At 41.4% G+C, this 12652-nt stretch overlaps 1 protein-coding gene across 1 annotated transcript in view; it reads right to left on the reverse strand.

The window, feature by feature from the left end:
• The window catches only part of LOC132405213 (E3 ubiquitin-protein ligase TRIM8-like), a 43392-nt gene that overhangs the window by 5253 nt on the left and 25487 nt on the right, over positions 1-12652 (reverse strand). Inside the window, exons 8-9 of the mRNA XM_059989903.1 lie at positions 7456-7626; positions 1328-1360 (exon numbers count right to left, since the gene is read on the reverse strand). Coding sequence (XP_059845886.1) covers positions 1328-1360; positions 7456-7626 — 204 coding nt within the window. The remainder of the gene's footprint in view (positions 1-1327; positions 1361-7455; positions 7627-12652) is intronic.

Raw genomic sequence — 12652 nt, forward strand, 5'->3', positions numbered from 1 at the left:
GAGGTAAGCACTGGATAGAAAATGTTCATATGCACATTCTGACAGGAAAATGATCAATGCAGCTCCAATAAATGTACAAAAGTCTGTTTCTGAAACTTATTTAATATGCACAACTCTTGCAGGTATAAACTATGGCTGCACTGACTTTCAGGTGGAATATATTAATCTTTGAGGAAGAATGGTTGACAGCATATAATGTGACTTCAGTTCTACAAGAGTTGGTCCTTCCATTATATTTTCATATTGTTTATTATTCTGTCATTGATAAACTTCCAACCTTCCTGAGTATGAAAATTTGAATGATCTGTGAGGAATGGCATGCAAATAAAAGCTGTAATTGTTTATTGCAATTCCTCGTAATTCCTGCTGGAAACTGGATAATTGCAAAGTACAGTAACATCTGGTTACGCAGGGTTCTGCAACAAACACTGAGGTCTAAGCAGCAACTACAAATAAAAGGAAAGATGTTTTTGAATATTTTGTTTAAATTATGGATGAAAAACATGTTGATGTTGTGAGCACTCCCCCAATATTTCCTCCAACGCCTCTTTTCGATTGGCTGCCAAACAGCCGCTTAGTTTTCTGACTTAGTTTTTAGTTTACTGACTAGCTGCCTGTGAGTCTGTAATGAAGCTGGTGGCTCCTCCGGATAATACTGATGAAAATCATGGCCAATTAGGAGACTTACAGGGAGGAAAGGGTCTTGTTTTGCTGCTGCTGAACAATGAGTGGTGACATTGCACCTCCCCCCTCCACCGCCAGCACATCTTTAGGTTGTGTCGCTTGTTAACACTAGCAACATGCTCACTGGATGTTTTGATGTGCATGTGATAAATGAATAGGTCTGAATCTGAAAATCCATCACAGCTGCCTTGCTGCTTTTGGACCCAAAAACAGGTGTGAACTGGTCCAGCAACCCCAGGTTTGATCTGACTGATTCACTACTGTAAATTGCCCCTATTGAAGGCAGAAGGCAGAAAAGTTGAGAGCAAATGCATACGGCAGATGGAAATAAATAAGGGAATGGGGATGAGTCTCTACCCTCAATCCTACGCCCTCTAGTTCGAGACTGACCTGCTCTGAGAAAAAGCCTGTATCTATCCTGTCTATGTCCCTCGTAATTTTTAAATACATGGAAGTGTCTTCAGCCTCTGACATTCCAGAGAGAATAAAGTCAGCCCATCCTTTACGTTCAATTCCAGGCAAATCCCTGGTGAAGTTTGAGGTCTTGGTGAAACCATTTGCAATTAATATCAATAAGTCAATAAACTTCTGGACAATAGGATGTTCAATCAGAAAAGAAAATCGTAGTAGGACAATAAGTTACCATTTGGAGCTAAAAACAGCAGATCCTGGAAACCTGAAACAAAAACAAAATATGATAGCACTCAGCAGGTCAGATAGTATCCGTGGTGAAGGAAAGGTGTTATGTTTCGGGTCAAAGACCCTTCATCAGAACTGAAAAAGTCCGATGAAGATATTTAACTTCCCCCTGTTTGTTGTCATTCAACCGTAGACATGTATACCACCAAAAGAGACAACGTTCCTCCAGCTCAAAGTGTACAACACAGCACGTATAGCTCACACATAACACATAAAGTAATATTATCACAAATAAATTAACAAATATATGTATAAATGATACAGATTAAAAAGCGAACTATACATATATATATATATATATATACATCTTTTTTTTTGTTTTTGGGCTGGGTTGGATAAATTTTCCTAAGTTCATGAAAATTATTAAATACAAACTATAAATAGATGATACTTCATCTTTCTTTTTGTTAGTTTGCAATGCCCAGTTCACATTTTAAAAAATCATATGAAATGACTTTAAGTTTTAGTAAGTTAACCTGTTCATTAACAAAGTGTAAAAGAATTAGAGTTGGCATTTTCCTATCACCATTTTCAGAGCTATCATGGAACTTCCCTGTAAATTTGAACTGATCTATGATCTAAATGTCATCTGATCTCAAAAGCAGTCTACTCTGCAAATCAGAATCAGGTTTAATATTCCTGGCACACGTCAGGAAATTTGTTATGTACAGCAATACATATTAATAAAACTGTAACTTATATAGAAAAAGTAGCGAGATAGTGTTAATGGGTTCAATGTCCATACTGAAATTGGATGGCAGAGGGGAAGAGGCTATTCTCAAGCACTGAGTGTGGTTTCCTTCAGGCTCCTGTACCTCTTCCCCAATGGTAGCAATTAGAATCTGTATTAAAACAGCACTGATAATGTTAACATCTCTAGGTAAGCCAAAAGAAGAAGAAATACACATCAATTATAAGCCAAAATATATTCAAGTACATTAACTGAGATACAGAGTTATCAGATAAGTACTATTAACTTGTAAGAGCTGTACTGTTAGATTCTGGATCTTCAAATTTATAATCCCCTTATGTCTGTTTACAGGAAGGTCTGATTAGTTTGCTGTTGGTCAAAAATGTATTTGAGATTCATGTCAAAGGATGTAAGCCATTGTATGTGCCCAAGGAAATTGTGAGGGTAATGCACATTTCTGGTGCCATAATGAATTTCAAGCAACTACATGTAGCCAAGGGAGCAATTATTTGTGGAGTAATGAATTGGACAGCTTTAATTTCAGCAAAAAGTTTTTGAAAATTTCTAAATAGCACAGAGAACCAATCTGTGTATACACTTAATTAACTTCTCTAACAGAGGTAGGATTCCCTGGTGATGAAGGAATCTCACTAAGAACTTGCTAAATTATGTAAATTAAATATATTTCCAGAAAATTTGCCCAAGTCAATAGTGTAGAAGTCCACTAATTCAATTTTTTATTGCATTTCTATAGAAGTGATTTGTTCTGTAACATCCCTTAATGTCCTTTTAAAAAACAATTGCACAAAGGATAAGCATATGGATCATAAGAACGTAAGACATTGGAGCAGAATTAGGCCATTTAGCCTATCATGTTCACTCTGCCATTCTATCATGACTGATTTATTATCTCTCTCAACCCCATTCTCCTGCCTCTTTCCCATAATCTTTGATGTCCTTACTAATCAAGAACCTATCAACCTCTGCTTTAAATATACCCAATGACTTGCCCTTCACAGCCATCTGTAGTATGATTTACCAACCTCTCAATAAAGAAGTTTCTCCTCAGCTCTGTTCTAAATTGTATTCTGAGGCTTTACTCCTACTAAAGGAAACATCCTCTCCATCTAGACCTTACGATGTTCAATAGGTTTCAGTGAGATCCCCCCCCCCCCAATGCATTCTTCTAAGTGTGTCCAGATGCAGAGTCATGAAACACTCCTCATACATCCAATCTTTCATTCTCGAGATCATTCTCATGAACCTCCTTTGGACTCTTCCCTATGTCAGCACATCCTTTCTTAGATAAGAGGCATAAAACCACTCACGTCTTTCCAAGAAGGGTCTGACCTACGCCTTACAAAGCCTCAGTATTACATCCTTTCTTTTATATTCTAGCCTTCTTGAAATGAATGCTATCATTACCACCAATTCAACCTGCAAGTTAACCTTTAAAGAATCCATTTGCACCTCTGATTTCTGAAAATAAGACTTTGACATTATTCTTTCTGCCAAAGAGCATGACAATGCACTTCCCTAAACTATATCCCATCTGACACTACTTTGCCCAGTCTCCTAATTTGCCTGAAGTCCTTCTGCAGACTCACTGGTTCCTCAACACTACCTGGCCCTCCACCTATCTTTGTATTGCCTGCCATATTGCTGAGCCTCTGGCGATGATCTTTGCATCATCAATGGGGCCAGGAGAGATTCCAGAGGATTGGAGGGTTGCGGATGTCATTCCCTTACTCAAGAAAGGAAGTAGAGATAGCCTAGGAAATTATAGACCGGTGAGTCTTACTCCAATGGTTGACAAGTTGATGGAGAAGACCCTGAGAGGGGTTTTATGAACATTTGGAGAGGCATAATATGATTAGGAGTAGTCAGCAAGGCTTTGTCAAGGGCAAGACGTGCCTTACGAGCCTGATTGAATTTTTTGAGGATGTGACTAAACACATTGATGAAGGAAGAGCAATAGTTAAAGTGTATACAGATTTCAGCAAGGCATTTGATAAGGTACCCCATACAAGGCTTATTGAGAAAGTAAGGAGGCATGGAATCCAAGTAGACCTTGCTTTGTGGATCCAGAACTGGCTTTCCCACAGAAGGCAAAGAGTGGTTGTAGACGGGTCATTTTCTGCATGGAGGTCGGTGACCAGTGGTGTGCCTCAGGGATCTCTTCTAGGACCCCTACTCTTCGTGATTTTTATAAATGACCTGAATGAGGAAGTGGAGGGATGGGTTAGTAAGTTTGCTGATGACACAAAGGTTGGAGGTGTTGTGGATAGTGTGGAGTGCTGTCAGAGGTTACAGCGGGACATTGATAGGATGCAAAATTGGGCTGAGAAGTGGCAGATGGAGTTCAACCCAGATAAGTGTGAAGTGGTTCAGTTTGGTAGGTCAAATATGATGGCAGAATATAGTATTAATGGTAAGATTCATGGGAGTGTGGAGGATCAGAGGGATCTTGGGGTCCGAGTCCATAGGACACTCAAAGCAGCTGCGCAAGTTGCCTCTGTGGTTAAAAAGGCATACAATGTATTGGCCTTCATCAATCGTGAAACTGAATTTAGGAGCCAAGATGTAATGTTGCAGAAATATAGGAATCTGATCAGACACCACTTGGAATACTGTGCTCAGTTCTGGTCACCTCACTACAGGAAGGATGTGGAAATCGTATAAAGGGTGCAGAGGAGATTTACAGGGATGTTGCCTGGATTGGGGAGCATGCCTTATGAAAACAGGTGAGTGAAATTGGCCTTTTCTCCTTGGAGCAACGGAGGAAGAGAGGTGACCTGATAGAGATGTATAAGATCATTGATCATGTAGATAGTCAGAGGCTTTTTCCCAGTGCTGAAATGGCTGCCTCAAGAGGCTACAGGTTTAAAGTGTTTGGAAGTAAGTACAGAGGAGATGTCAGGGCTAAGTTTTTTTACACAGAGATTAGTGAGTGTATGAAATGGGCTGCCAGCAGCGGTGGCGGAGTTGGAAACGATAGGGTCTTTTAAGAGACTCCTGGACGGCTACATGGAGCTTAGGAAAATAGCGGGCTCTGGGTAGAGCATAGGTAGTTCTAAGGTAGGGACATGTTCGGCACAGCTTTGTGGGCTGAAGAGCCTGTATTGTGCTGTATATTTTCTATGTTGCTATGTCTCTAAACTTTGCCCCAAAGCCATGAATTCCATCAGCCAGATTATTGACATACAATGTGAAAAGAACTGGCTCCCATACTGTCACTGTCAGCCAACCAGAAAAGGCCCTTTTTATTGCCACTCTTTGCCTCCTGCCATTCAGCCAATCTTCTATCTATGCATATATGTTTACTGTAATACCATGGGCTCCTGTCCTGTTTATCAGCCTCATGTGAGGCACCTTGTCAAAGGCCTTCTGCAAATTCAAGTACACAATACACTCTGACTCTTTGTCTATCCTGCCTGTTATTTCCTCAAATAATTTCAAAAGATTTGTCAGCATGATTTTCCATTAAGGAAACCAATCTGACTTTGGCCTCCTTTATCAAATGCCACCAAGTACCCTGAAATCTCACGCTTAATAATGGCCTTAATCATCTTCCCAACTCGGAAGTCAGGATTCAGACTAAGTGGCCTATAATTTCCTGTCCTTTGCCTCCCTACCTTCTTAAAGTGTGGAGAGGCATTTGCAATTTTCCAGTCCTCCAGAACTATTCCAGGATCTAGTGATTCTTGAAAAGTTATTACTTATACCTCTACAATCTCTTCAGCAAACGCTTTCATGACTCTTGGGTGTAGTCCATCTGGTCCAGGGAACTCAACTACTTTCAGACCTTTCACCCAGCCAAGCGCATTCTCCTTAGTAATAGCCAGTGCGCTCCCTTCTGCCCCGCCACTTGAATTTTTGGCATACTGCTGATGTCTTCCACAAAATACTTATTGACTTTGTCTGCCATTTCTTTTCCCCTCATTACTACCTCTCCAGCATCATTTTCCAACAATACAATATCTGTCATGCCTCTTTTACTCTTTATATAATTGCAAACTTTTGATATCCTCTTTTATATTGTTGGCTTGCTTATCATCATGTTTAATCTTTTCTTTCCATATCTTTCCAATCAACTTTGGTCAGCTCCTCAATCACACCTCGGTAATTCCCTTTACTCCACTGTAATACTGATACATCTGATTTTAACGTCTCCTTTTCAAACTGCAGGATGAATTCTATCTTATTTTTATCACTGTTTCTTGGAGTTCTTTCACCATCAGCTCCTTAATCAAAACTGGTCATTTACACAACACCCAGTCCAGAATTCCTTTTCCCTAGTGGGCTCAACCGCGAATTCCTTTTCTTGGGATACAGCACTGGTTTTCCCAATCTATCTGTATATTGAAATCCCCCATGACAATCATTAACATTGCCATTTCTACATGGTTTTCCATCTCCCGTTGTACTGTGTTGTCCAGGATAGACACAGATATAAAAGAAGCTCACAATTAAAACAGGAGCTTTTGTAATATTGCTGATGATAGACTCAGTGGAATACTACATTTTAGTTCTTGCCCCATCACTGAGCTCATGCAAAACCTCACAATAAAATCACAGCACGACATAATGGAAAATGTGTGAAGTGAATTTAATATGTTGGCCAGTTTTATAAAGAGTACGGAACCAGAGAAGTAGTTCATTTTATCAAATTTTAGCCATTAGCTGATTCTCTGCAAGTGTGACAAATTCCAAAGACCTGGTATTACTAGTGGATGGCTTGGCTAGGTGTAAATCTTCTGTAGAAACTAAAACATTCCATAGAATAGGAACTTCAAAGTCTGAGGAATATGGATTTTGCCTTGGCTTTTTTCCCGCCTCCAAAATTGTCATACTAGTTTCTGCCGTGAACTTTCTAGAGCAGTAAGCCTGTCTGAACACCTCCTCTGTTACAAGGTTAACAATGGAACTAACACCTTCACTAATTTGACTCAAACATTTTTGCATGGCTGCGTGCATCTGCTGCAGGTTTTCATTCACCTGGATCAGGCCAATGTGAATAGTACCCCATATATTGGACATGTCCGCCTGAAGAGCATTCTGGATCTCTGTCAGCCCAACTGTTTGGGCACTCAAAAGGTCTGACATTCCTGCCTGCAAAGCATTGTACAAGTCTGCAAGCATGGCTGTGTGCACGTCCATTGTACCAGACTGCTCTGCGGTATGCAGTTGTGCCACATCAAGTGGCTCAGCTCTATGTACATCAGTGAAATTAAGATGCATGTGGGCTGCAGGATCACCTCTGGCTGCTCGTAGGTCCCCACTGATTGCATTCTTAGCCTCTTGTAGCCCCAAGAACAGAGCCTGAAAATTCAGATCAATCAGATCCTGCGGTACTAAAACTTGAATCTGGTGACACCTACGTAGCCTGGCAGATGGTCTGAGAAACGTTTCCTCCACCACATGTGTTGCAGCGGCCTGTTCGGAGGTGGACAGTTGCAGTTCAGGGGACCACAATACTTCCTGATCTCCTCTGGATGTTACTTTGATGTTCGATTTAACTGGCTTCTCCAGTAGTAATGGGGCTGGCATATCTGGAGAGACAGAAAAAAAAACAACTGTGAAGTTAGCTCTGATCATCTGTGGATTAAGCTGTTGCCCCCAAGTTTGAGAACAGTATTAACTAAATTGGATTTGGTGTCATGATGACAGGTCTATCAATAGCGATGGAAGACATGGTTCAGCCTATTCAGGTTGAAGGGATGATGTGCGAATGATAAAAGATCAGTGCCTTAATCCTTGACCCACTGCATTTGCAAGGTAGCTGTCAGATTACAGATGTAAAGTTGGCATCTATTTTCACTGACTCCACATCTGTGAAGGAAAATTAATGGTTTGCAACTAACTTCTGTGGATGTGACTGTGCAATAGTTCTGCTAACACTTAGGCTTGTGGAATATACTTCAGAAAAGACTCCAGGAGTAAATCCACTGTATAGGCCAAGTGAGTCCCCACCCCTGAACAAGTTCAGTATGGTATGTGCTTGTGGTGAACTATGTGCCTGTCGGGACACGCCCCCTGCTGACTGCTCCTGTGGCTCCTCCCACAGGCCCCTGTATGAAGGAGATCTGAGGCCTGACGCTCGGCCTCAGTCTCCAGGACATTGTATGATAGACACTCACTCCTGGTTCCTTCTTCCAGTCAATAAAAGCCGATATCTCGCCTTACGTCACAGTGTGAGTTATTGATTGTGCATCAGTGCTCTCTCGTTCACACATGTTCGGAAAGGTTGAAGGCTTCCCCTTGCCGAATGCCCCTCCTTTCCCAGGCTTTTGAGCATCAAATTCTCAATGGATTTGAATAAGGATAGACAACCTGAATAGACATGAATCATGTTGATTCCTTAATGACTTTAGACTAAATTTCAACTGGGAAATCTGGAGTTCTGTTTTAGATTCCAGTCAGGAATTCAATGATAGCACTGAATATGACAGAAAGGTATTGACATTAACTGTGAATTCAACAATGCACAAATCAATTTTAACAAGCGAATTAAGGAAGACATAAATTTCGAATAAAATAACTTTCCAAAAACAGCAAAGCTACATTTAATGCTGAAGAAATATTATATTTCTCATTGAGATATTTTCCAACCATTTGTTTCTGATATTTGCCTTTGTTTCCAGACTTTGTGGCTCCTTTGCTGTTTTGCTGGTCACTTTGATGTATATAGTTTTGATTTCTGACATCAATTCACATTTACTGTTATCCTGAGAAATTTTCCTTGCATGTGTTATGTTAGAGTGTAGGATTGCTATTTTTCTTGTAGCTTAATTTTTCTAGGCTTGTATATAATTTTTATATAATTACTTACATATGTATAATTATTCAGAGAATTTTTAGTAATTGTAGTACAGTATACTGATCTAGCATTTTTCTCAAAGTTTCTCTGCAGATTGTCATGCCACTGAACTTGGTTATTTCAAGGGTTATTCCTCATCACTAGAATGTCTTGTTAACTCTCCAGTCTGCGCTAGTTTTTAGTATGAGACTGTACGGCATAGGTGTCAAACTCAAGCCCCGCGGGCCATATCCGGCCCGGCGTACAATTATATCTGGCCCGCGAGATCATTTTAGATAGATCTATTATTTTAATTATTAATGGCCCGGCGATATGAAGCCTATGATTGTAAGTTAATACCAATCATAAAAATAATGCTTGCTCGGCAGTCTTCTTCATAAGAAACGGAATTCGTGAAGTGAAACACTTTGTAGTTATAGCAGAGACTGAGACACATGAGAACAGGCTGAGAAAACGGAGGCAATGAAAGCTGCGTTCGCACGCGCCCGACTGATCCGGCCCGCATGAAGCTGCATTTTGCCCAATCCGGCCTGTGACCTAAAATGAGTTTGACACCCCTGCTGTACGGTAATGTAACTGATGGAAACGTACAGAATTTGCAACCAGCAACATTGGGCTGGATTTCACTTTAAGAGGCTGGTCTGACATGATGAGGTGACTATGTAAAGTAGTTTTACCACATTTTGTGTTCAGTGTTTTGTTGTTCAATAAGAGTTGCTACGGGCTTTCCTAAACTAAAAAACACATCCTTTTCATTTGCGAAAATCTATATTGGTGACCCTGATGTTCTAGGACGATTCCAGAGTTACTTAGTACGTCAGCCAAAGCAGTCGCTTTCAAACTGCCAGAGTTTGGGGTACCTAAGGGTATTCGGAGGACATCCCCAAAATGGCTGTGATGACCTTGACTGGCTTTTTTAGAGTACCTGTGCCTGCCATTTGGACTGAAAAATGCAGCACAAACTCTAAATGAAAAGACTTTGATTTTCTTCTTGCTTACCTGGATGGCATGCTTGTCACCAGTGCATCCAAATCCAAACACGCATCTCATCTCCGCACACGTTCCGAGAACTTAAGGCTACATGGATTGATTATTAACCCAGCTAAATGCCAGCTTGGGTTGTAAATCATCGATTTTCTCAGCCATTGCATCTCTGCAGAAGGTGCAAAACTCCTCCCATTAAAAGTAGCCACTATTACAGATTTCTCACTGCCCTGCACTACTATAAAACTACAGGAATTTTTAGGCATGGTGAATTTCTATCACCACTTCATGCCATGAGCTGTTGAACTTATGCTTCCCTTGTTAGTGTGTGTAAAGTCAATACCCCTAATCAAGTGACGACTGGTCATCGGACATGACTAGGGCATATGATGATACCAAACAAGCTCTTTCTGACATGACCCTACTGGTACGCCCACTCCCCAATGCACCAATAACCAAAAACTGCTGACACTTCAGACCATGCTGTGGGTGCTGTGTATGAACAGCTGGTTGGAGGCCTGTGGCAGTCATTCGCCCACTTTAGCTGACAGCTCTGCCCCGTCAAAAGGAAGTACGCCACATTTGACAATGAGCTTCTTGGGTTCAATTTGACTGTCCACCATTTTCATTTTCTACTAGAGGGTTGCCATTTTACAGCGTTCGTTGACCACAAACCCCTTGTTCATGCGGTGACCAAAATATCAAATCCTTGATCTACACAGCAGCAACGTAAGCTGGCCTGCATATCAGAGTTCACAACCGATATACAACATATCAAGGGGAAAAGTAATGCTGTGTAGATTGCCTCTCAAGACCAGCTGTTCTGGCCATAAGCATAGGGGTTGACTATGCCAGCATGGCAGCAGACCAAGCTACTGATCTGGAGGTCCAGGCTTACTGAACAGTCACGGGCCTGTGGTTGGCAGACTTAACTTCATGGAAGCTGGTGTTTCTCTGTGTCTGCAAGTGTCCATAGTGTTTACAAACTGGAGACAGGCTATTTTTAACTCCATACATGGCCTCTTGCACCAGAAGGCCTCACAGAAACTGGTTGTGTGGCATGGCCTTAGAAAGGATGGGCGTACTTGGACTACAGCCTGTGTAGAGTGCCAGCGGGCAAGCATTAACTGTCAAGTCCAGGCACAATTGGCACCTTTTGAAGCCAGTGACAGTTTGACCATGTCAATGTGGACCTTGTTGGTCCTCTTCCACCATCTTGCAGTTTCTCACAGCTCCTTACCACGGTAGACCATCTAGCATCGATGATAACTGCAGACATGGCTCCGTCGTTCATCAGCAACTGGGTTGTTCAGTTACTTTACTTTCTTGTCACCAAGCATTTGATACTAGAGCGTACAATCATCACAGTGATATTTGTTTCTGCACGTCGCGCTCCCTGAAGTACAAATCAAAGTAAATATAATAAAAAATTAAATTATAAATCATAATTGGAAAATAGAAAAGGGAAAGTAAGGTAGTGCAAGTCAGGTCCAGATATTCAGTTTGGTTCCCCATCTAGTATTTCCTCTTACAGCAGCCTCAAATTCATATCAGACCTCTGGGCTGCAATGGCCCAGAACCCTGGTGTTAGGCTACGTGACACCATCATGCATCACCTGCAGTTTCACTGCTCCTTAAAGGCTGCTCTGAGGGCTACCCTGATTGGTGAACATTGGTATGATTGTTTCCTGTGGGTCCTGCTGGGGCTCAGAACAACTCCAGAAGAGTCCTACAGTTATCCACAGCTGAACTGGTATATGGGGAGCCATTGCGAGTGTCAGCTCAATTTATTCCTGATGCCATGACTAGCTGGTGAGCCTCTCAATTGTGTTCCACCCTCCTCAGTAAATTCAGTTTCTTTGCACCTATTCCTACCTCCCATCAAAAGCACTCTTGGGTTCCTGTTGACCTACATTCCACCTCGTTGGTTTTCATCTGCCATGAAGCACACCAACATCTCCTTAGGCCCCCTTGCGATGACCCATTCTGCATTTTGGAATGGAGAGCAAAGACTTTTACCGTAGATAAGAGGGGTAAACCTGAATGTAATTCAGTAGATCACCCTAAACTGGCCAACTAGATTTAGAGGATTCCACTACCATGCCCCTGCCATCACGACGAACACATCTCTAGACAAGCCAGCGGCACCTGCTGTTCCTCCACCCACAGAACATCTGAGGCTGGTGGCTCGTCTGTGCTCCGGACAGTCTCACAATCCCGGTTTCAGTGAATTCTGGGGGGTTAGAGGGGTTGCTGTGTAGGATAATGTAACTGATGGAAACGTGCAGAATTCACAACCACTGACTTTGGGTTGGGGTTCACTTTAAGAGGCGGGTCTGATATGCTGAGGTAATTATGTGAAGAACTTTTACCACACTTTGTTTCCAGTTTTTTTGGTGTTCAGTAAGTGAGTTGCTACGGATTTTCCTAAACACAAAACACCTCCGCTGTTTCATTCGTGAAAACCTACAAGACAACCACGACTTCTTTGTTCTTTCTCTTTCTTTGTTCACTTTACTTTCTTGTACTGGTCAAATACCCCTTATCTGAAATGCTTAGGGCCAGAAGTGTATTGGATTTTGGATTTTTCTCGATTGTGGAATATATCTTGAAGAAGCTTTAGATCGCCATCATTTCCGACTCTGAATTTATGTGCTACCAATGAGCAGTCCGTCTTACATTTGTTCATCATACATATGTACTTAAAAGTAATAATTATTACATACCATTAATATAATGAAAATATAGAGTAACGGATGCAGTACAGCACCATC

Source organism: Hypanus sabinus, chromosome 15 (genome assembly GCF_030144855.1).
Source record: "Hypanus sabinus isolate sHypSab1 chromosome 15, sHypSab1.hap1, whole genome shotgun sequence".
NCBI lineage: Eukaryota > Metazoa > Chordata > Chondrichthyes > Myliobatiformes > Dasyatidae > Hypanus > Hypanus sabinus.